The 25,061-nt window shown below is 42.0% G+C and overlaps 1 protein-coding gene across 1 annotated transcript in view; it reads right to left on the bottom strand.

Moving 5' to 3' along the window:
• CMIP (c-Maf inducing protein) overlaps positions 1-25,061 on the bottom strand; it is a gene marked incomplete at its 5' end in the record, with an annotated part of 140,958 nt that overhangs the window by 43,686 nt on the left and 72,211 nt on the right. The window contains one exon of the mRNA XM_082489625.1: positions 12,575-12,625. Within this exon, the coding sequence (XP_082345751.1) occupies positions 12,575-12,625 (51 nt within the window). The remainder of the gene's footprint in view (positions 1-12,574; positions 12,626-25,061) is intronic.

The following is a 25,061-nucleotide window of genomic DNA, read 5'->3' as shown; positions in this document are numbered from 1 at the left end:
TTGCCCCCAAGCTCCTTGCCACAGGCCAAAGAACTAGAGGGAAACATTATAAGCTAGACGTTTCTTGGTTCTCACTCAGTTAAGGTCTAAGTAACACTTATTTTTTTGCCAATTCATATAAAAATAATCCTGATGAAATCGCCATTATTTACTGCACTGAGATTGGCACCCATGATACCCTGAATAAGTATACCAAGTGACAGTCTTTGCCCCGAGCAGCTCACGGTCTTGATGATTAAAGGCAAGAACGAGAAACAAAGCAAGAAAACTGAGGTGATTTCCTTGAGGTCATATGGCAAGTCAGGACCAGAGCAGAACTGAAGTCTTCCGATTCTCAGGCCTCCAAGCTAATTGCTAGATCATGGCACCCCTAAATAAAAGCACCACTGACATGCACTGGGGCCCTACCAAGCAAGTTGAATGTTGATACCCTGCTGCTGTGTTTCCCCATTACAACATCTTCCCTCACCCTCTTTTTCAGTCTACATTTTCACCTCTTTTTTTCCCCACCAGTGTCTACCACCTTGCTCCAGATCTCAGCTAACCCAGGCAAGAACCCCCAAACACTTGTTTCAAACTTGACAGAGTTCAATGGGTTCAGCCAGCGGTGACGTGGGTTCTGCTGTTACTAATGCACAACCCGGAACAACCACACAGATACTTCCCACAGGCACAAGAGTTTGTCCTTTGCTCAGAAACCACTGGGACAGTACCACTGCGAAGTAAAACAATGCTGAAATAAACAGAATTTTAAAAGGATGAAATATGGACAAAACACATTTCTGCTTGGGTCAAGAGAAGTGCAGAGCGGAAGTGGGACCAGAGGGCACACAGGGCAGCCTCCTCACTCGCCTCCCAGCATGACACTGGGCAGCTGCGACATTAATGCCCTAAAGAACTTGCTCTAGAAGCGTGTTATACATGTATGTATGTATGTATGTATATATATATATACACACACACACACATACACACACAAATCTCCACCTCCTCTGCCGCAGCTGTCACCTGACTGACCATCCTTCTGGGCTTCTACTCTCTGATGTGCTCAAGACTACTGCAAAGATAGCCTTCAGCAACAAGGGGGGGATGAGAGGATGAGAAGGGAAAGATATTCTATCCAAGGGGAAAAAAAAGAAAATAATAAAAACACTGGGCAAGCAGATCTTGAATTTATGGGCTCCACTGAAGACAAACCCGCATGCAAATACAGCGTGTGCACCTCCAAAAACTGAAAGGAACTAAAGAATTGTGGCTTCCTTTTAGCCCTCCAAGCAGGGAGGGAAGACGTCGTCTTTGGTAGACCTTCCCACTACCAAGCAGGGAAAGTGGGCTTTGTTTTTGCTGGTGTGTTGTCTTTCTCTCAAATCCCTGCACACAGCCCTTTGGTCACTGGGATGCAGGACCACAGCTGGCCGGTCCAAACCCAGCTCTCCCTTAGCCATGCACTCCAGCTGCCGTTTCCCCAGCTAGAAAACGCAAAAGGCCAACTGTGGCTCCAGCTGCACTTTGCATGGGCTAATGCGGTTACTATCGTAATCAGACCTGTCCACAGGGGAGACATTTTTTGGCACAGCCGACTTTGATGCATTCCCCGAAACCCTCCATCCCTGCTTCCATTTCCTTTTGGCAAACACTCCCATTCTTCAGGCCCCAGTTCCAGCACCAGCTTTACACTTCAGGTTGGCAAAACATCAGCTTTCATCCTGCACACAGCAACTGCTGTTCCGTATTTTTCGTATCGGAGCCAAGCTGGGGTTTGTTTTTAATGTTGCTTTGGCTATGCGGAATTTCACTATGACTGCAGATACACTTCTAGCAGAAGCACAAGCCACTCCCTACTTGCAAAAAGTATTGGTAGAGACACAGCTGCGATCTTGGGATGCAAATCCCATGTAACATCTCCCCAGAAGAAATATTTTAAAATAGGTTGTCCATGGGCCTTCGGGTGCACTGTTTTGTTTTTTTCTCTAAGCAAAATTCACTAATACCTTTTCCTCCTAATCTTGGGCAGCAACAACTTCAACGCAGATGAACACCACAGTTGTCCCAAATGTACAGGAAAGATCTGCCCTAACTGCAGGCTGGGGGGCTTTACAAACCCTCCTGAGTTGCTTTAAACTCTTATGCAGAATGAGTGAGAAAAACCTTCACGTAGAGGTTGCTGGACTCACACAATCAGGGCAGGAGCCAGACACTCTGCTTGATCTACAGCACTTTCACAGCCTCTGACTCATCGTCAGAGGGAAGGTTTCAAACATGTTTAGGCACAACTACCTCCTCCTCTCGCAGCAGCTCACTGCTGCCTGCTGCAGCATTTTTGGCCCTTTTCTCCAGAGCAGCAAAGGCTCAACACGGATGCTGTCTGGACATCAGGATCTCAGTGTTCTGGCACAACCCACAGTTTCCAGAAGGATGCAAGTCTGACGTGCTCCTGTATTTGAGATTACGCAGTATGAGCTGGAGTCAGCAAAATCATGTTCCTTTTTTTGTTAAAGGGGAAAAAAAAAAAAAAAAAAAAAGAGCACGCTACTAGATGAAAAACAGGAATATATGTACCATATACATTCCACACTTTCCAAAACCTTCAGTAGACCAACTGCATTGCAATGCATGGGGTAAAAAAAAAATAGTATTAAATAAACAAACTATAACAGGCACTGTATGACTGTGGTGTTTAATATGCATCAAACAGAAAGAAGACACAAAGCACTGTGACATTAACTGCCAGCTAGGTGCGGTCCTTGCTGTGTGCTTCTCTGTGCAGAGACCTACCATTACTGACTGCATTACAGAATGCCTCTGACACCAAGCTGAACTGATCCAGGTTCCTAATACCTTTACATTCACGCACTTTATATTCCACACATGATGGCTGTGTCTGTGGAGCCTAGCCCTTGATATCCACCAGCTCGCAGTCTGCGGTAGGAATAAATGACTTTGCCACTGCAGAGAAGAGATAGTGTGTAGGGGAAGAAAAAAAAAGAAAAAAAAAAAAAAAGAACACGCACAATCTTATCGTCATCGCACTTTGACCAGGTCTGCCAAAGAAAAAGCTGTGCACAAGGCCACCATGGAGAATAGCCAGGCAGCATACCTGCTGTGCAGAAATCCACCTCTCTGACACTACAACCTTCAGATCCCACCCAGGCATGAGTGGGATGGTCATCACGGGGAAAACAGAACATCGTCTCATCTGCAAGGCTGAGAAACATATGCCAGTAATTGCAGGCACGCAAGAACTCTGATCAGAAGAACTTGCAACCTGATAAACCACCTTCAACTTGGATTAAGCAGTTCATAACACTACACATTGTGGTAACTGCTAACAAAATATAATCTCTGAAAGATAATCCATCCCCCTTTTATTTCCTGGGAAATGCCAGAAAGCTTAGGTCGCACTGAGCAGCACACAAAGCAATTATTTCTTCCCAGATACACAAACTGGATTAAAAAGCCACGTCATCCCTTTTCCTTATTACTCTCCACTGCTAGCAGCAGGCACCCTTGGCTTTTCCCACCCTCCTCCCCTCTCTCACCAGTCAGCAAAACCTTCCAAATGGACGTTTACCCACCTGTTTCACTTTCTCCTCCTGGCACACATATTATTTTGCTGAGTTTCTAGCACTTCAGCACCATAAATGGCTTTGAAATTGGCTTCTCTCTCTTGTGCACCTGCATCATCAATGTCGTCAGCAAGAGACATGTGTACGGCTCGAGGAACATGTTTGTGTCAGAAAGCTGCTGCAGAGCCTTGGGGAGAGCACAGATACTGGATACTGATGCGATGCTTGCAAGCATCTTAAAAGGGACTTCAGAAAAGCAGGGTATTTCTGTCTTCAGATCACTGGGCTTTGGAGCTCTGAATTTTCCAGTTTCTCAGAGGGAGATGCCAGATTTCAGAGCAGCATTTGCATCTCAAACAGTCCCATCACTTTGTTCCATGTTTTTATATCACATTTTATTGCACCACATCAGCACAAAACCCCAAACCTCCTGCAACTCTTTAGCCTACCAAAATGCCACTGAATCTGTGCAATTTGCTTATTTTCTTTCTCCTTTGTACAAATGCTGCGTGACGTGCAAGACTGAATCAAATCTCGCAGCGTTCAGTTTTCTGATCCCAGGCTAGCTTCCTCGTAGAGGATCAGAGATCACCGGGGTGCTACCAAAACCACCACCCGCCTCACGTTCAGAGATGGGACGATGCAGATAAGTCACTCACAACAACTGCGTTGCCCTCGATGGATCTTGCCTCTGGTCACACAGCCTAATCTAGTATTCCCATTGTAAATACTGCAGTAAAGAGCATCAGAGACTGCCTATGGTAAATAGCTTCGATGCAATGGCTTCTGAACAAAGACAAGGGAATGAAGGGAATGCTTTTACTAGCATTGTTTTCTGATACTTTTTTCTAATTTTGAAACAATCACTGTTCTGGGAAAAAAGACAGAGGTGTGACAGACAACCTCAACATGCGACTTCTAGCAAGAGCTAGGGCAGATGATACAGGCTGTGACACTTGCAACACACTGTTTCAGGGTTTTTTGTGGATATTAGCAGCAGTTTTACAGTCCTCTAATACATTACGTACACTGTGATGCACTCAACACTAATTATATTGGAAGAAATAAATGTAAGGACAAAATTGTGCAAGAAAGGAAAGACAACTTTAAAACAACACCTAGATCCCCTTTGCTCCTTCAGGCTCATGTAGGTCTTCTGACATGGAGAGTCCTCGTAACATCGATAATGCAGAACTGGGCCCCAAGACAGCAGTTTAACAAGGCACTTAGCATGTCTCAACTCCCAGAGTTCGGCTTTCACACCCTCGCATCATGCGAGGAGGATAATTACACTCCTGGGAAAGACTACCAGTCCTGTCCTGTCTTCATAGGACATCTCCTAAAAACAGTTTTTTCTGCAGCTAGGAACCTGAAGGAGAGACTAATTTTGGTACAGCTCTCCTCTATAGCTGTCATAATATAGAAGTTGTAATTTGGTGAAACTAGTGGTCACCATGACCTGGAAGTCCTGAATTGCAAAGAATTAGTCATAAGGTCGGCCCTGGAATAATGTGGAAGAGCAATTCGCCAAGACAAAAACCAAGGATCCCTCTTGGCCAGCAGCTCGGCATTCCTGAGAAGCAACATACTCCAGCAATTATATTTACTCCTCTTCAGAGCCGAGACCTAAGTACACAATAACAAGCCGACCTGTTTATTCAGCTGTTTTTGACACCCCTCTATCTTCAGACCTAATATTAGTTTGAATAGGACAGCATCCAAGTCTAGAAGGGAAAATTTAGAGCCGTTCCTGACTTAGCTAAAGCAAGATAGAAAATAACTATCTAGTTTCTACTCAGATTTCACCACTAGGCCATTAATTGGCTTGAGTTCTGCCTCCTTAAAAAAGCCTGTTTTGGCAATGCAGGAGGCAGCTACTGGTATACAACCCACGCGTGCGTATGGCTGGATGAGGGCAGAGCAGCAGTTCAGATCCAGGCTGGCATCTCAGCATGCTGCCAAGAGCCTCTTTTGGTTGGACAAAGTGCTGCGCTGACACAGACACGCAGCTCCTAGATTTCAACTGATTCATGTTAAGCCAATGCTGAGCACAGACAGCGATCAGCTGCCGCTGCTGCAGATGTAGCTTATGGGAGGAACCTGCTCCAGTGCTCCCCGGAAAGAGTAAGGTATTTTCCTCATGAAAAGGCAGCAAAAGCTTAAAAAAAAACTAACCACTTCACCTGTTCCAGTTCTTAAAACACCACCAGTGATTCATTAAAAAAAAAAAAAAATTAAAGAAAAAGCTTTCTGTCTAGATCCACTTCTGTCAACATCTTGTCTGTTTTTCATCTACTCATTTCCACTTCCCAAAGTGAGATCAATGCCTTTCTGCTGCAACAGCACAGTCACCTCTCACAAACTGAATCTCAGAAACAGAAAACAAGGCCAAGATTTTTCAAGTGACTTCTGATAACAGATGGCCTAAGACTGCCAAATTCGCGTGGGAGAATGAGAGCCAATGGACTTCACGGGTTTATGAAGGTGTCTTAAGCAAAACAAACAAAAACAAAAACAAAACACAAAAAACCACAAACAAACCAACCAAAAATTGTAGGGGAGAATACTTAACTACAAAAAATAAACATTATGGAAATAAAAATCTGTAAGTATAACAAGGTTTCCATGACGTAGCTCCTGAATTTGCAATGTGTTCAGACACAGACCAGACGGTATTACCAGTCACCACATGAAGAACAAGGGGATGTCACTGCAGAGCCCCACGCAGGCAGACACAGCTGCATTTCATGTTACCTTTCAAATACAAAAACTAATCTTGGCAGTAAACATCAGGCTAACCATGAGAGGGGGCATCAGGAACTGAAAAATGTCAAGAGATATTTTTAGCCCCACTATGTTCACCAGAAAGCTCTAACTGATACCAGCTTCTCCTCTTGACAACACAAATCCATTACCACACCACTTGGACCCTGTGCGTGTTCCCTATAGAGTACGAAGTCCAGTCTGAAACTCCATCAGGATGCTCAGAGTCCTGCAGGGGAAAGGCTCTGGCTATCTTAAAAACCTGTTCATGGTCTCCCACAACTGGTACCCACGCATTCCACGGGAAGAGTAAAACCACCAGCCAAAAACTTGTGGCCTGCCTGCCTTTTATTTGTCGAAGCAAGAAACGTGCAACTCCAAAACTTGTGTGTCATCAAAGCCCACAATGCTTTCAAAGCCCTGAGGCTTTGAAAGCCAAAACTTAATTCCACAGCTTAGGTCCCTATCCACGTATTATTGACTCAAATACAGACACAAAAGGAAAAAGAAAAAATACAAAGAAAAAAGCCGTCAGGGGCCTAATTGTATAATAATTATTTATTGTTTCACCTCAAAATAACAGCAAATGGGAACTTTTATGTTCTGTGAAAATACCTCAGGTTTTCAGCTAAAGAAAGCAAAGAAACAGCCAAGACAATTACAGTTGCATGTGCTGCGTAAGCACCAAAGATGGGGTCTGAAGTCCAGGAACCACCACTCCAAAGAACTGCTGCACTCTTTGAATAATATTTTCACTACGCAGTACAGCACAGGGCTATTGAATTGTCACAGGGTATCAACGCTTCCTCTCTCAGATCATAAATCAGGTGATTAAATACAAATGATAGACACGGGCCTTTTTAACCACAACCAATGTGATTTTTTTTCCTGATCTCATAGTTTGAAGGCATGATTTACCGAGATTTAAGACTATAAATTTCTTTAATGTCATCATTTAAATTCTATATAAACCCCACTCCCGTATCATCACTATTTTTAATCATTACCATGGTGACAAAACCGTAAAGGTGCTTTACACAAGGAAGGCTTCACCACACTTTTGAGAAGTTTCTCTCAACTTAATTTTTTGCGGTTTCAAAGCACAGAAAAATAACTCCCTCTGAACTTTCACCGTTAGATACAAAAACTGATACTTGCCCATAGCTATAGTATAAAAAAATATTTGGTGTTAACGGACAAGGAATTTATAACCTGGACACAGTAAAGACCAGATAGCGTATCGTCATTCAGGTCAAGTATGACATTATATGACAGTAAATCCCCCTGCAACTAATAGGGCTGTTTGTGCATGGAAGGATATAGTTCCTGAAGACACAGATAAAACATTCCCTAAGAGAACCACGGAAGTATTAATCCAAAATTAAAGTTTTTGAATGAAGGCCAACGTTGGCTGTTTTAGCATTCAATGCAAAGCGTTTTCAAATCCCAAATGACAGCATTGTTCCAGTTTCCCAATTCATAGGAATCAAAATACGGTGTCTGTGTAGAAAATGAATTTTAAAACAAAGGTAACGCGATTGTCGACTGCAAGTCAGGGGTGCACACGCATGTGGGGCTGCACGAGCACAGACAGCAGGATGAGGGAGGTGACTGCTCCCTCCGTTCAGCACTTGAGACCACACGCGAATACTCTGACTGGTTTGGGGCTTCACTGCTCGGCCGTACAGGCTCTCGGCAACCTCTAACAACTTCAAAGTATACCCTGCTTTGAGTGAGGAAAAGGGCAACATGGGTGGGGAGAGGACCAGATGATGTTCAAAGGTCCCTTCCAACCTAAACAATTCTACAATTAACACATTTGCACTGTCCATGCTAACGGATAAGTAAAACCCCTTAACCAAGCCGCACTACTCATTAGGGGACAGTTGAGGGCTGGTTAATATGATCAGTAGGAAAGACAAGGTACAGGCAAGCCTTTCTAGAAGATCCAGGTCAGCGGTGCACAGAGTCCAGCCTGAGTCATGCTTCACGCTTTACTGCAGACTTAGGTCTGTTCTTTCTGTATTGTGTCAATTCAGGACATTCTCCCAAAGGCCATCAACTGACATGTTTCATTGCTGCATCATTCAGCTGACTAGAAAACACAAGCAACCCACATCCCACAACGAGGGCGGTGTTCAGAGTTTACTGTCGAGCATGCTAAAAAATGCAACATGCCCTGCGTAACCTTTAGCTGTACTCCCCCCAACAAAAGTAAATCTATACCTGTACTCCGTGTCACAAGAGAAGACCTGACAACCTCAGAAGAAGACCCCATTTTTAATTCAAGTGCAACATGGTACTAAATCAGTCAAGTGGGTTTTTTTATGACTAATACTTTAAGCATGTGGTGTAGTAGGGTTCAGCGTTTTCTACCTCCATGTGCTAGGCACTATACAAATACATAGAAAGTCCTTAGCCCAAAGACGGCAAGATATAAACAAGCAACACAGTAGATGGATACTGTCTGGGAAAATGCCAAGGGTACACATTTGCTTATTTGTGTGTCCCAAAATTGCTAGTCACAGTACCCCTCAAAGCCAAGCTTAGCTGTATTCAACTCCTACAAAAGGGGCTGGTTACCATTCTATCCAGCCTGGATCCAGAAAGGGCAATGAACTGCATGTGTTATTCTCTTGTATATTCACAGAAAGTGTTGATATCTTTATTGATACACTGTTATGACTTATCAGCTTCCAAATACCAAAGATTACATATCATGGTTTCGATCCAACCTCCCTGGTTAAAAAGAACATTTCTTACACAATGGATTAATGATTTGTTTATGTTTGATGATCTGGACAGTTGTTAACATGTTCTGTTTATTCTCTGGACAAAGACAGTTTGGCTTAGCTATAACCTGAAGGAAACTCGGGGTTTCTAAAAATAGGCTGAGGTGGCCAATAATCCTTTAGGAGTTGTGATACACACTGATATCCTGATTAAATGAAGAATTTTAAGTAACCCTTAGTGGGAGGGTATCCAACCCTTAGTGGGAAGGTTTGAAATGGAAAACCCAAAGAGAAAATGACTACACAAGGAACAGTCTGTCCCTACATCCATGCTGTCTTCAATGAGCACTGTATTCAAGGAGAAAGTCACATCTAAAAAGCTGTGTAAGCATCTTGACAGCTAGTTAGTTGGATGACACATAAAACCTCTTGGAGCTGGATCTAAAACATGGATAATTATGTGTTTGGTTTTCTTTTATTTCTGTTTATCTGTAGCATCTCTTTTATTATTCTCTGGGCTGCAGAAAGAAATTATTCTTGATTTTTATTTCAATGTTTGTCTCCAGAACAAAAATTATTTCCAGGGTGCTGACTGGCAAATTGAATTCCCACAGCATATTAATCCTTAAAACTGCACCACATAAAAGCTCTCACAGACCTTAGCACCTTCATACAAGACCAAAGGATAACCAATATGTGCCTGAACCTAAAGAGCTTCCCCAAATATTTAACAACACAGCTATTCACGGGACCTAGCCATTTTCCAGGCAGCTCAGACTACATACAGCATCTGACTCTGACTCCCAAGGCTTGAGGCACAGGAAAAGGAGCCAGAAGGACACAGACAGAATGTAAATCTGCTCCCGCAATTGTAATCTAAGTATTCCTGTTTTAAGATCAAGGTGGGCAACCCCCACTGCTGGAAACTCTCAGGGTATCAGTTTACCATCTGTAAAAGTGGTTCCTCCAGCCTTGTTTGGGCAGGGCAGGAGAAGTGAAGGTCTTGTGCTCCACCTACATCTAGTGCCTAGTACAGTGGGGCCCTGGGTTGAGCTGGACCCCCCCCAAATGCTTCCACCACACAAGTACGAACAATAGCAAGCTCATCTCTGTTGAGTGTTTTCCCCCAAATAACTGCTTCAACTATCTGCACCAGTTTGCATCTGTGTTCTACATGCCCACAGAAATGTTTTGACCTATTATTTGTAAGACCACTGGACAAATATATCATTCATCAGCACAACCACCCAATTATAATACAGCTGCGGCGATCTCTCTGCCAGCTGGTGCTTTGTGTAAATGACCCATTCCAGAAGAATGGGCTTCCTGTTTTTTTGTGGGTTCCCTCACTACCTGCTTAATCATCAAACCATACAAATTATGGAGTGAGATGAACTTTGGCACCTGGCTCTTAAAGTCATAGGCTATGGTGCGAGTGAAATGATAAACTCCACTAAGGTAGACGACATAACTGCACTCCTTCACAGTCCTTCTAGATACACTGCTTGTCTTGCCTCTTAGTTCTGCTGTGATCTCACTTAAATCTGCCAAATAGCAACCAAAGTAAAGAGCCAAAAGTTTCCAGGTGTTCTTCCTCTGAATTATTAAGCAACAAAACCCATGAAAACTATCTCCATTTTAGCAAAGAGGAATTTGTTAGTGTGAAGTACCTGGGCAGTGCCTAAACCCTGCCACTGTTCTTATGGGAAAAAGCTACTTGCTATTCTTGGTAAAGGAAAGGTCTTTCAAATCAAGATAATGTTTCACTTGTTTTTCAGAAACAAACTTAATGGGGGTGGGGAGGGAAGCTAGGAAGCAAAAATAAATTCTACTTTGCAACAAGTTAAATTACTCAGAGTTTCCCAAAATGAGAGGCTTGGTCAGAAGCATTGGAAAGTTTAAGAAATACTCCTTTAAAAACAACTCCCACAGAGCAAAGCTCCCTCTCCATGACCGAAAGGCATGTGAGCAAGCCAGGTCATTCTGTCTAGGCAGGTTTTTTTTTTAATATATATATATAATCTAATTGATGGGGTGGGTGGTGGTGGGGCCAGGTTGCATCTTTACCACTGCTTACTTTTTTTTCAGAGCTGCACCTCCAACCCCAATTTTCCCCTCACTGCAGGAGCGAAGTGGCATATGCCACCAACAGATTAGTACCACAACCACCCTGGTTGGGGGCGAGGAAGAAAAAGAAATTCCATCATCATTTCTGCCTATGCTTTCCCGGATCATCCTTGCCTGCCAAGGCAGGAGGGAAAATAACGGCCACATGGAGATACTGTCTCTGCATGCTTTAAGCTCTTTGTTAACCTCAGAAGTTGCGAAGAAAGCAAGACTGGCTAGGCATTGTGTTAATGATACTGTCAAGAGGCCAAAATAAAGTGCCACACCACAGCCCAACCTTCTGCTATCAGCACTACTGTCCCACGCTTACTAGGCAACCAGGGTAACAGGCTGGAGAATATGCCACTGGTCTGGAAAAGGAGATCTCGACACTCGGCTCTTACTGATAAGAAGCTGGATCCGCTCAGAATATGATTCTGCCAGATGCTGATGGCTAAACAAAGCACACCAGTAGTATAGTTTTGCCACACAACTATTTTGCAACTATCAAACACACCTACAACAAAACCAGTTTAGTGGGAGGGACTTCCTTATATTTTCACATGCGGTTGCTGTCAGCAGGCTGAAATCTTGATAAGCTACACAGCCAACCTGGCTGACTTCACTGAAACCCTGCCGAAGACAAGTCCTCAGCTGAACAGCTACTGCTCTTGTTTCCCACCGCAAGACAAGAGAAGACAACCATATTCAGCATCTGGCCAAAACTTGTCTCCAGCTGCATCAAAGATCCATACAGATTCCATCCAAAGGTCAGCAGCTACAGTTTTCGATGAGGAATGTGCTGCTTTTGAGAGACAATGTTGTCACTGTGATCCACTTCCCCTACTTGGGGCAATCAGTCCATTGTTCCCACTGAAAATGAGAAAGAGCTCGAGACTTCCGAAATGGAAACTGCCTTTAAATCCAAATCATCCTAAAGCATAAACACAGACTGATGCATAACAGATTGATGCTACTTACAATAAGCAACTCTAAAAACCACCCATTCTCCCTAGTTTCTCAGAAACAGAAAACAAATAAACAAACAAAACCCCAAGTATCCCAAGAGTCCAGAGCATATGATTAGGCTGTAGTCACTCTGTTATGTATTACACTTCATAGTGCAAAACCAAAACCATCCAATCACTATTACTGTTTAAATGCAAATTTACTGGCTATCTACTTTTTGAAGCCAACCACACATGTTGATAAAGCTGGGCTATGTAACAAGTTAATTCGTCCACTTCATTCACGACATGAACAAGTTGAAACTGCATACATGTTCTGAGTGAGGGTTTCTGTAAGAAAAAGACTTTATCCATTCAGGGCTCTTACAATGAAGGAATAGGGAATGCTAAAAAGTATTTTTACAGGCAGACAAGGAACACAATGAAGCGCAAAACTTACCTTCCACTGCAAAGAATGGAACCACTGATCCCTCAGGTAACTGTTTGCAGCCTGCAATAAACAAAAACGACGAACAGAATCATTAGTTTCTACCAGTGTTTCAAATCACCCAGACAAAACTACGCAAATCATCCATGTGTGCCCTAAAACCAGTAAGGTGGCATTCACTGTATTCTTCTGAACTTTATGACCCTGGCTAACTTCACCCCCAGTCTCATCAGAGTGAGGAAAACTCTTTGCTCAAAGCCACAACTTTACATTATAACCAGAGTTTATTTTCACAGAAAACCCGGACATGAAGACCTTGCTGCCAGCATGAAATACTGAACCGAAACCTTACAAAACATTAACCTCCTGTGAAACGGTGTCCAACCCAAAGACTGTAAAAAATCCTCCCTGATTTCAACCAGGTTTTGGTCAGATCTTTAATGTCTGTAGGACATTTGCCTTTGCTATTAATCATTGGGAGCAGAGTAAGAAGACGGGCTGACATTTTACGAGGAGGGGTGGGTTTTTTTCCATACTCTAGTTTCCCTTCGCGTCCTGTTCCTCAGCTGGCCCCAAAGCAATTCAAACAACGTCTTAGCTCTTTCAGCGATATTAAAAGAGAGCGAAAAGCATAACACACACAGGCGTGCAGATACCTGCACAGACTGTTTGCAGCAACCGCATAAATGTTGCAATAATCACTCCCAGCGATCACCCATTTTTGTCCGTATTAAGCACAGCTGCCAGAAATTCTCCGTGCGAAGCTAGGTTCGTAGCCAATGAAGGAATAGTTCAACACTCCCAAAGGTCAAAAGGCTCGGTATCAAAAAATATAAAAGCATCTACAGTGACGTAAATATGCATGCCTTAACAAGGTGACATAAGTTTGAAATATTTGAGTGGGTAGAGATGCCCTTTGGCTTTTCCAAATCTATCTCATCGCTGCCAACAGGCAATTTTTACTTACAATTCAAAATGTTTTACACAATCAGTGAACATTACAGGATAGCCTATAAATCCACGTTAAAAAAAAAATGTTAAGTTCTTCACCAGCTAAAAACCACACACTTCCAAATTAAAGCATCATTCAACGAATTTCACACCCCGACACCTTTTCAAGTAAGTATTCAAAATCCACACCACAGAATGAATTTAACTTCCTGACACTGGTTCAGTTCACTGATCAGAGCAATAATACTAGAAGTAAAAATGCTGCATGGTTACCAAAACCATTTTTAATCTCAAGGTCAGATGCTAATGTCTCAGTGACATAAATTTGGACCGATTTCTCTGAATTAAGTGGGGTAATACTCTTTTATGTATGTATTACAGATTCTTTATTTATTAATGAGACTCAATTGCTCCTCCAGTAATCTCTAGCAATAAAGCAGAATAAATCTATCATAAATACTCTCGGCTGACCACCAAGTTTCTCAAAAACAAACTTTCCATTCCATGAAGAATGCTGACATACCAGAATATGAATTTGCTACAAATGGAAACAAAAAGCATAACTTCCTTTTCTTTTTTGGAGTTTGTTGTGTTTTGTTTTGTTGGGTTTTTTGCATGCAATGAAAAATTGTAAAAACATTTAGAGTGCAGATCTTCAGAATACTTTGGTTTACCAATATTTAATTATTTTCTTTTTGTTATTTGCACAGTATTATATGTTATAATGCACACATATACATAAAAGATAGACCTTTTACCTAGATATGTTACAGAATTGAATTTCAATTCAATATACTTTATATGATATTTTAATATAATAAAAAGGTCAAAAATGATTTGCCACAAAAAGCCTGAAAAACATTTTTAACATAACCAAAAAGGCATTAAGTAAATATGCTTGGATATTTCTTTTCTTTGTCCAGACAAAATGCTTTAAAACCTCACCAGATTTCTTTGATAGAATCAATGTCAAATTGAACTTTTTCCTTTTTTTTTTTATTTTAAAGAAAACTGTTTCATGGAGGTGAACAAAAACCTTCATTTCAAACGCTAGCAAAGCCCTTTAAAAATAAGTAAAACAAAGTTTTTATAGACTTGAGCACATATACTAAGCAATAGCAACAGTAATATTGCAAGTTACACATCCGTTATTTCCTAAAAAACAACAAACCATATGTAGATTGAGTATACAGGAGCTATGCAAACTAAGATACTGTTATTTAAACTGATAAAATCCAAAATACTCTAGGGAGATGAAGTACTATCAAACAGGCAAAATGTCAACCTGATTTAGTCCCTGGTCTGACCGTTACACGACTTAAACCAAAGGATGCACTGAAATTTAAAGTAATAGCAAGTGCTAAAGCCCTAAATGGGAACTGTTGAGAACTGTTAATTATTCTCCTACTTTTGGGATGTCAGTAGCTGCAGATTGTAAGACCACTACAAATGACCAGAAAATACCATGTGTAGTTAGATTGTGCAACCAACTGGAGCCTTACATAAACTGGACGACAGAAACTGTTAATGAGGACAACAGCATCAGGCAGAGGTAGAGACACAAGTGGACTGCAAATACTGCAGAAGAAAACAAACAAAGAATGCTATAAAAGGCAAAACCAAAACCAGCAGAGGTAACACTTGTTTAACTTGACAGCAGCAATATATGAAAAGCATTTAAAAGTAAAATTAGCAAAGTGACCAGGTTCCAAGTGTGGGACCAAGCACTCTCTACATGCAGAGGAGAAGTGATCAAGAAAACTTGCATCTGCATCTAGGTTAGGAGTTTGAACCACTCTAAAACAAGAAACCATCAGATCTCAGGCTGTTGTTCAAGACCACTTCCAAGGAAAACGAAGACAAAGACGACAAAGTGAACACAAAAGTGGAGAAACCCAAACCTTTAAGGAATCCTCACACTTCTATTAATGATCAGAACTCGACGCTAAGAAGAACTTGGAAGGTCAACAGTCATTTCACCAGCGCTCCTTCCACAGTGTTCAACACAGATAGACTGAATGCATTTAACGCAACTGCCGTTATCTGGATGGAGCCATCTGACACCAGCATTCCCCACTTCTTCCAGGCAGCAGAGACTAATCCTTCCAACGCACCCTTCCGCCCGCCCGACCCCAGCAAACTGCAAAACCACAGCCATGTGCAGGAAACGCTGGATCTTTTGCAGAAGACAATGAAGAATTCGTTCTTACACAGCATCCCTTGTTCCTCCCTCCTCTTTTTCGGGCTTACACTGAGAAAGGGTCTGCAGGGAACATTTCTTTCTTACCAAAAGAACTGTGAGCTTCATAGCATGCCAGGATGACAGAAGAGCCATCAGGCTCCTGTCGGTGCTCATCCAGACAGCTGTCCAGGTGATGGCCACCTCTGCACATGCTGGCTTACTCAAGCATACACGTTATTGTGCACAAAATTTCTGGAGTTTGGAGCAATAGGCAAAGTGTAAAGCAGCAGAGGGAACGACAATTTGTTTCTTGGGGCTGCGCACACAGAATTACAGTTTTATCTGATGTGCATGCCTGGAGCCCAGCACTTCTGCACTGAAGTCATCACTCCTGGGAACTGACACCTACATTTTTTTACTCCAGATGAGGGCATAACCTACTATATATTTATTCAGCTCTAGGGTACAATAAAGAGGAGAAAACTAGACACAAAAGACTTTAAAACAAGCTTTCCTTAAGTATCTTGACCGCCCAGGGAAAGTTTTTCTTACTCTCAGCCTTACCCACATGATGGGTCCAATTCTTCTTTCCAATTTGAAAAAATGTTCAACCAGGAAATGTTTTGCCTGCTGTTGTTAGAAGTAGTCAATGAGATAGGAATGAAATACAATGGAGATTTTATAACCTATCAATGTAAAATAATCATTTGGGCACCCTGTGTGTTTGGTATGTTTAGGCCTCATTCTGCTGAGAATTTTATTCTCAAATGCATTGGCTTTGGCAGGGTTGTGGGTGGCACACGGTCCAACTGACTGGGGCTTCTTGCACAATCAAGGCCTCCTGTTGTTTTGCATAACCCCAACATAGTAGAAAAGCACTTTAGAAACCAGGAAAATGTGGCAGTAAAACTCTTAGAAGGTGCAAGAAGATTCAAACTAATTGTAGCTTATTTATTATTATTCCAATGAGGAGGAAGAATATCTCCTTTAAGAATGCTTACTGCGGATGGTGCTTTTTTTTTTTTGAGATGAGTTGATGCTGGAACTGTGTTCTGAAGGATTTTATATTCTAATTTTTGGGGTGTAAGTGTTCAGTCAGAGACGAAAAGCCACCTGGGATCAGCTGCAGTACCAACTTTACTCCAAGAATTAATTTCATCAGCTTCAAAAAGACTGCTCACAGGAGGAAAACTGTGCAAGAGATTAAAAGCCTGCATATACAGAGCTTTGGTCAACACGAGTAAATTTACATCTCTGCTCAAAAAGGGAAGTATTTTTTTCCTGTGCACACAAATTACTTCACTTCTTAGTCAAAAAGTAGGAATATACATTTTAATTAAAAGTAGTGAACTTTTTACAAGCAGATTTTCTTTTTGCCCAGAAAAATAGGAAACTGAACAATTGTTTCATGCCAGTGTTACAGTCCCTGCAGCAATTTCCACCCAGGCAAGGAGGAGACAAAATAGGAACCTGCATCCTGCTGAGAAACAGAACACCTGAAACTGCAAGGTTTCTGCACGAAACCAACCAGTCCAGAAATGATGGTGAAGACCTTTAACTAATACAAATACTCACAGCTCCACTGATACCAATATGCCTACAACAACAAGCATCAGCAGAAAATTTGTCATTTCTACCGCACCACACATGCCATGTTACCAAGTTCCTTTAACGGTAAGTTAGCACTACGGTATCCCTTTTTACTGGCATGTGCGTTACTCAGAAGAATACAAGAACAGGCTTGTCCACGTAGCAAAAAGTTCCCAGATTTTTCCTTACAACACCGGCCTTCACACATGCCCTCCTAAGGGGATTTTGCCATCTGAAAAGATGTGGCAATAAGCAGAATTTGACAACGCAGACTCAGTTTTTAACTCTTCCTGGGTTTATTCTACATTTCTCTTTCTCTCCCTCGCTTGCTCTCCAGTCAGCAGGACAGGGTTTTGTTACGCTTTCCTCCAGCTGATATTCACTACTGAGACTCGCAAAATAATTGCAGGCTTCTCTGCACCAATTTATCGTCAGTCATAGGAAGAGCAGAGCAGAGCAGCTCCGGGCTGCAGAAGCCGAACCCCCATGGCACGCACCCTGCTGCCTGGCGCAGCCTGTACAGAATCTTTGTATCGCTGATGCGCATCCCGGCATCTCACCTCCATGGCACGGGCAGGCCTGCAAGTGAAATCTGCCACTCTTCTGCCTTAACTCAAGGTACAGAGTTGCTGGTAATTGCGAGAAATGCCACTTTCCTCCCGAAAATATTTCCCGTCTCTGCTGGATTCCGGTCCTTGCGTGACCTCTCCACACCAGCAACATCAGCTGGACTCGTGCTTAAAACAAAAGCCAGGTTCTCCAAGGAGACTAAAATAAAACGTTACTAAAAAATCCAGTTGAAATATTTACCGTGGGGACTCCCTGGCAAAACCAGCGTGCTCAGGCACCGAGCTGAACGTGTGACTGTTGTGCTTGTCAAGGCTTCCTGTTCTGTTTGTTTTTCCTTCTGACTACACTTGCTTGCCAAGAAATGAATAAAAGAACACTAGTGATAGGGATGGAAGTGGCCGCTTTAAGGCATTTAGGACCCATCTGAAAGAAAAGACACCACAGGAAAGCAGGCAGTACTGTCATGATTGAAATACCAAAGCCTTTTTCCTGGACTTTTCCTACATTGGGTATTAAGCAGCCTGTAAAATTATACTCTAAGGTTTTTTTCAATCTTTCTGAAGGTTATTCCAGTTATTTCACTACCAAGAGCAGCACCTTCTTCACAATCATCCACACAATACCATAATCGCACATTGTACTTTACAAACGGAAAACAGAAGGCCAGAAGTTTAACCCAGCACAAGGAAGCCCAGCTATTACTGACACTAAAAAGTTCACACTTCTTCAAAGGCTAAATTTAGCTCCCGTTTCCTGGGCTAAAGAGCTTGTGGCCTTTGAGCCACCTTCAGCAACACCTTCTTTCACACCTGCTACCCCAACTGTAGGAAAGAAAAGAGGAAAAAAAAAGAAATCTGTAAGAGTTGATTGCTGCTCATGAGAAGGACCAGAGACCACATCACTTGGCAGGAGGAAAGAAAATACAATCCCCCAGCACGTCTAGAAAAGCGACTGTCCATGTCTCCGAGAAAAGTGACTGTCCGTGACTCCGACAAGGGACAATGAGAATCCCCAAACACTGGGCAGTGAAACACGCCTGTGCTCAGACAGTTGTGCTTATACAACAAACACTGAGTGGGAAGCACATGCACGAAGATGACTTTTTGATACGATCCCAGCCCAGATTAAGCCGCTTGCTGCCTGAGAACCAAATCCTCCTCTGAAACCCAGGTAGACACCTCCTGTGATCGTGATCCGATTTCCTAAGAGGAGCTGCATCCCCTCTGGTGCTGCCTGTCAGGTTTCATGTGTTAAAATAGGTTGGGATGGGTCAGTATTGCTATGGGAGGACATCAGGATGATGTAAGGAAAGGTAATGGCACTCTTCCTTCTCTGACTCATTACCGTGCAGTAATAAGCCAGAAATAGACCTTGGTGACAGCAGAGAGGGGGGCTGAGAACTTAATTGTGGACTCGGACTCTCTTGTGGCATTTGTCATGCCTAACACAGAAAAATACACGAAGGATGCTCTAACGCCACATGCTGACATCCTCCCACAAGGATTGCTGGAAATGAATTTGCATCTGAGGGAAATGCCAGTTGTCCGAAATTTGCTTTGCTTCAAAGCAGGGAAGCAGAACTTGGAATTTAAAATATTTCTGAAAAATGAAAATCAGGAAAGCTTGTGATTCTGAACTATTAGAATGCTCCATTTTATGTCAAACCATGTCAATAGCATCCCATAGTATTAAAGAATTTACAACACAGTACGTGCAAAAAACATATAAAAATATAAAATTGAAATTACTCAGAAATATTAAATAAATTGGGGGGTAGTCAAAGCAGTTCATTTAAATATTTTTCTATATATAGCCCTCAGTTAGATCAAGTCTTTGGAGAAAAAAAAAAAAAAAAAAAAAAAAAGACATTTCACCAAAAGCGCACTTCAGAAGAAACAGTACTGGGAACATGTTTTTGGACTATAGTTTCACTTGTTCCACTGTCATACACTTCCTGATACCAGAGATGGACATTCCATCAGAACATGCTGCTGCTCAGACCAGCAGGGCAGAATGATTTTATAAAAGATCGGAAGTCCCAACTTCCCATAAATGTATTGAAATATCTCGGAAATCTGGAAATAACTGAAGTATGCAAGGGTTGGTTTCTCAGCATCTCCATTTCCCAGCACCTCAGTGGACATGTTTTTTGGATTCTTAAGACTCTTTGTCACATATACCAGAGAATTCGACTACTAGATAAACCAGTTTCTGTGTCTTCATTTCTTAGATATACTAAACATAGTTTTTAGTCTGAATACACATTACAGCTGTATAAGGGAAATCTATTTTTATACTCCCTCCAATCTGGCCACATTTGAAGAATCGAGACACTACCAAAGACCAAGTTTGTATTTTCAATTATGTTGAAATTCCCATAAAGTTATAATGTAATTTGATCCAGTCAGTCTGCAACAAGCATAACAGAAGCCCAGCTCACTTCACTTCTTTATCAGTTCCTACGAGGTTACATAAAGACACTGATCTTTTCGAAGAAAATACCAACGCATCCAGGCTAAGATGTTACTTTCTCACAAACGTAATTATTTGTGTGTTTGGCTCGTTGGTTTTTTTGAAGAAACAAATGGCAGACTGCTCCAGATTAAAGTCTGCGTGCCCTACCAATTTCCTCTAAACTCAGCAGGCAGCTGTGGGTTCAAATTTTATCTTGTTTCCTATTAAGCAGGCCCATAAAGGCAGCTACCAGAAACTCTAGAATAAAGACTTAGAAACGGAATTTAGAAAGGCAGATGTTACTATTCTAGCTGTTGAAACAGAAACATAAATGCTAGCACCACTAAGGAAATTTATGGAAAAAGCAGAGTCAAAATTATCACAAGAAAAAAAATCAAAATCATCCAACTGGACAAATTAGTTTCTTTCTAATTAATTCAATTCATAGATTAGGCAAGGAAGATTTCACCAATAATGAGGACCCTAATCTAGCTGTTGGGAAACCATGGCTCATCTTCCTGCCTTCCCTAGTGTCACGCACAGCAGAGGCTTTTCAAACCACAGAATCAGGACTTAGGTGGACTTGCAGCAGCCTGTCTGAAGTTCAGACTCCCTACACTCCCTGGTAACGCCTAAAATTGGTAACTCATTTTGAGCCACAGAAATTTGCTAGGCACCATAGGCACATACATATGCTGTGTGCAATGGGACACATGCCTGTGTTTCAAGGATATGTGAAAAGACACGCAAATACCATCTATGCACCAGGAGAGTCCACAAAGTTAGATGTTCTCAGGTCATCCCAAACTTGCTTAGCTGCACCGTTTTCAGATTAAAATGGGGGAAGAGCTGAGCCACCTTTTACAGGGCTGCAAATCCCCAGGATTACACCAGTGAAGTAAATGAAAGGGACCTCCAGAAATATACTCCACAAAGGATGTGGCCATGAACATTTCCATGTACACCTCTAACCATTTCAGAGTGAAAGTGTATTTGCTATGTTGAAAATCATCAAAACCTCACGATATTTTTATGACATTCCCAAACCCCAAGCACAGGAACCATGTGAAGGGCTGAAATCAAGTACTCTGTTCTCTGGGCTGCAGTCAAGTAACTCTGTGCACAGACAGACTCATCAGCCTGCCTGAAACGAAGGCAAAGGAGAGCTGGACCTAGCTGGACCTAATATTAGCAATACCAGTGGTAGTCATATTAGCTCCCCAACTCAGAGTCAACTTCGCTGTTCCATGTCTCTATATAACTCTATAATAGGGAACACACAGGCCCGGTCAGCACCTAGCCTTGGGCTACTGAATGATAGCACTGGGTTTCTTTTTCCTCACGATCTGCAGGTTTCAGAAGACCTTTGACTAAACCTGCCCTGGATATAGATGGTGCCACATACTTTGTGGCCCTACTGGGGCTTCAGCAAACAATTAACCACCAAGACATAATGAAATCCCTTCTGGAAGGAATGTCCTATGAGGAGCGGCTAAGGACTTTGGATTTGTCTAGTTTGGAGAAAAAGAGGCTGAGGGATGACCTCATTGCTCTCTACAGCTTCCTGACGAGGGAAAGTGGAGAGGGAGGTGCTGAGCTCTTCTCCCTGGTATCCAATGATCAGATGCATGGGAATGGCTGAGAGCTGTACCAGGGGAGGTTTAGACTGGACATTAGGAAACATTTCTTTACTGAGAGGGTAGTCAAACACTGGACCAGGCTTCCTAGAGAGGTGGTCGATGCCTCAAGCCTGTCAGCGTTTAAAAGGCACTTGGACAATGCCCTTGACATAAAGCTTTAACTTTTGGTCAGCCCTGAATTGGTCAGGCAGTTGGACTAGATGATCACTGTATGTCCCTTCCAACTGAAATAGTCTATTCTATTCTAAATGCTGGACTGTGCACCATGGATCAGTGCAGTGCGTACCGTGATTCTCATGGACAAATGATCCAGACATTGTCATCACAGTCATTACTGTATCACTCAGTATGTTCCTGTCTTTTTATCTATTGGACTACATTTCGTGCAAAAGTGGTACAGGTGAAGTGTGTGTGTATACACCCAAAACCACAGGCTCTATTATGATGAATCCTTTGAAGTTGTTCATACTTGTTCAAGAAAAAATATCCTTTTTGATTTTCACGAGTTTCACAGTTTGAACTCATCTTCACATTTTCTGCAGAAATTGTTCACTCAGTCTGTTTACAGTCCTACCTGCATGAATTGGATATACACAATAATCATGGCTGTATACTGTAAAATTAATTCCCAAAAGGTAACAGGTAACAAATTGTCTTCGAAACAACGTTGAGAACTATGGTAAGAGTTAAGTTGGAGTCAATTCAGTCTTTTTCAAGTTATGACTCTTCAAAGTTCTTTGGGGGACAAGCAGCTGGGTTTTCATTTGCTTTTCTAAAGGAGTTCCAAGGCTCAGTGCTGTGGAGGGCTGTTCTGTCACTAAAACTTGGAATGACCTAAGGAGTCCTACAAAGCCTCACAAGTGGAAGAAGAAATGTGGACTAACAGAAACACAGTGTCTTCTGTTTGAAAACACCACTTGGAGAACTAGTATATGTAGATATCCATACAAATATACTGAAATCTTGAAAATACCTTTTCAAGAAAAGATATATGTCAGTTCCAGCGCAAGTTATGGGTTTCCTATATGAATTGAAGGATGAAATTTTTTTACTTGTTTCATGCAGGAATAGGACTATATGTAAAAATAGAATTGTGCCTGGCCCACATCACTGTGTCTTTCCACAGAGCACTATTTTGATGCACAAAATCAGCAAGAAGATTTAATCATTGTGGCCCAAAATTTCCATTCTGACTGTCAACATCATGAAGAATCTCAGAGCTATCACCCTGAGCAAATTTTCTGGTGGTTAGATAATTTGACAGCACTGTGTTCTCTTCCTTTCCTGAGTCCATCTAATTAAGATTTCATGCATAGCAAACAGAAGTCAAAGGAGATTTAGAGTAAGAGAGAAAGAAAATTGTACTTCTGTGTTTACTGTACCTGCAGTAAGACAGTACCCCCTGGGATTGTGAGCTGTAAACAGTATTTAGGGGCATTCTCCCAGGAGAGCAGTTGAACGTCTTCAATAGCACTGTAGGAAATGGAGTTTTCCATGTACCCAGTTGGCTGCAAGAAAACAAAGGAGAGGAAAAAAATGTTTGCTTAGTCATCAGAAGTTTCACAATTTCAAAGTGAGAACTGCACTATCAAAATTACTCTTGGTGTTGAAAAAACCTGCAAAACTTCTAATTACAGAACCAGAGAATCACAGAATGGTCAGGGTTGGAAGGGACCTCTGGAGATCATCTAGTCCAACCACCCCGCCAGAGCAGGGTCACCTACAGCAGGTTGCACAGGACGGCGTCCAGGCGGGTTTGGAATGTCTCCAGAGCGGGAGACTCCACAACCTCCCTGGGCACCCTGTGCCAGTGCTCTGCCACCCTCAAAGGAAAGAAGTTCCTCCTCACGTTATGATGGAACTTCCTATGTTCAAGTTTGTACCCATTACCTCCTGTCCTATCACTGGGCACCACTGAAAAAAAGACTGGTAAGCAAAATTCCTATACAGGCCATTCAACAGAGAGATCCAGCTGCCTTCACACAACTTGTTCAAGTGTTAAGACGACTTACATGAAAACAAAACCAGGCCAGACCTAGGTGCCCGAAATACAAAAACGTCAAACTACGTTTGTTCTGGACCCAAAAATCAATGGAACCTTATTTCAAGTTGAACTGAACTATGAAGGGGTCTGGTCATGCACATGCTATCAACGTATGAAGAAGCATCTCAGTCATACAGACAGAACAGCAGTGTACTGTATTAAGGTAGTTTTATTCCACACATTCTTGTTCTTCTGCGTGGCTGCAAGGTTGATCAAGGACATCATCAAAATCTAGATTGCTACGTTTGCCAGTGCTTCTTGGGCTCCAAAGATTCAGCCCTCAGCTTTTAGACTCAAGCAAAAGCAGAGCAACCAACCTACTCATCTCAGCCTATGCATAAATACTGGTTCCCTGCACAGACTGCTGATGCCCAGTTTAAAGTAAAAGTCACAATTAAAACATAAATAAGTAACTGTGCTTTGCAATTACATGTACAATATAAATTGATAGTAGCAAGGAAATAAACATGAAACTCCTTATTAGTATCCCCATTATTCTTAGGCATTACAGAAGCACAATCATCTCTTGAAACAAGCTGAAATATAAATGTATATACACAAGCCCATATAAAATTATGTGCTAAACATAAGTAAACACAGAGATATAGCTGTGTACCTATCGAGTATACATACGTACAACGTACTTTATGCAAGTCTTCATGTTGTTTAAGTAATTTGAGTATTTAACAGAGGTCCTCAAAGTCGTCATTTATTTCGCTTTGCTATAGCATAAGCAAACTGATCTGTATTGCTATGGCAGAGAAACTATTTTCATACAAAAATGCTGATTAATCCCACCATGTGGATAAACCCTTGGGTTAGCCATGTCTTGCAAGAGACTAGAGCTCATTACATTTTTGAATTATTTTCTCACTATTACTGGTTTACATATAACTTTAACTTCTCAAACTTACTCCCACTGTGACAATACAGAAGTTATTTTTAACTGACAGCCTTGAAATAAAGGAGGCAAGGGAGAAAACCACATCTACTTCAGGGTCAAACAAGGCCAACTCTTAAAAATCACAACACAGGATTCCTGGGGGCGAGTGTGAAATAAGCAAATTG

This window comes from Vanellus vanellus (assembly GCF_965231255.1).
Source record: "Vanellus vanellus genome assembly, chromosome: 12".
Taxonomy (NCBI): Eukaryota; Metazoa; Chordata; class Aves; order Charadriiformes; family Charadriidae; genus Vanellus; species Vanellus vanellus.
This window is presented reverse-complemented; position numbering and strand designations above follow the sequence as displayed.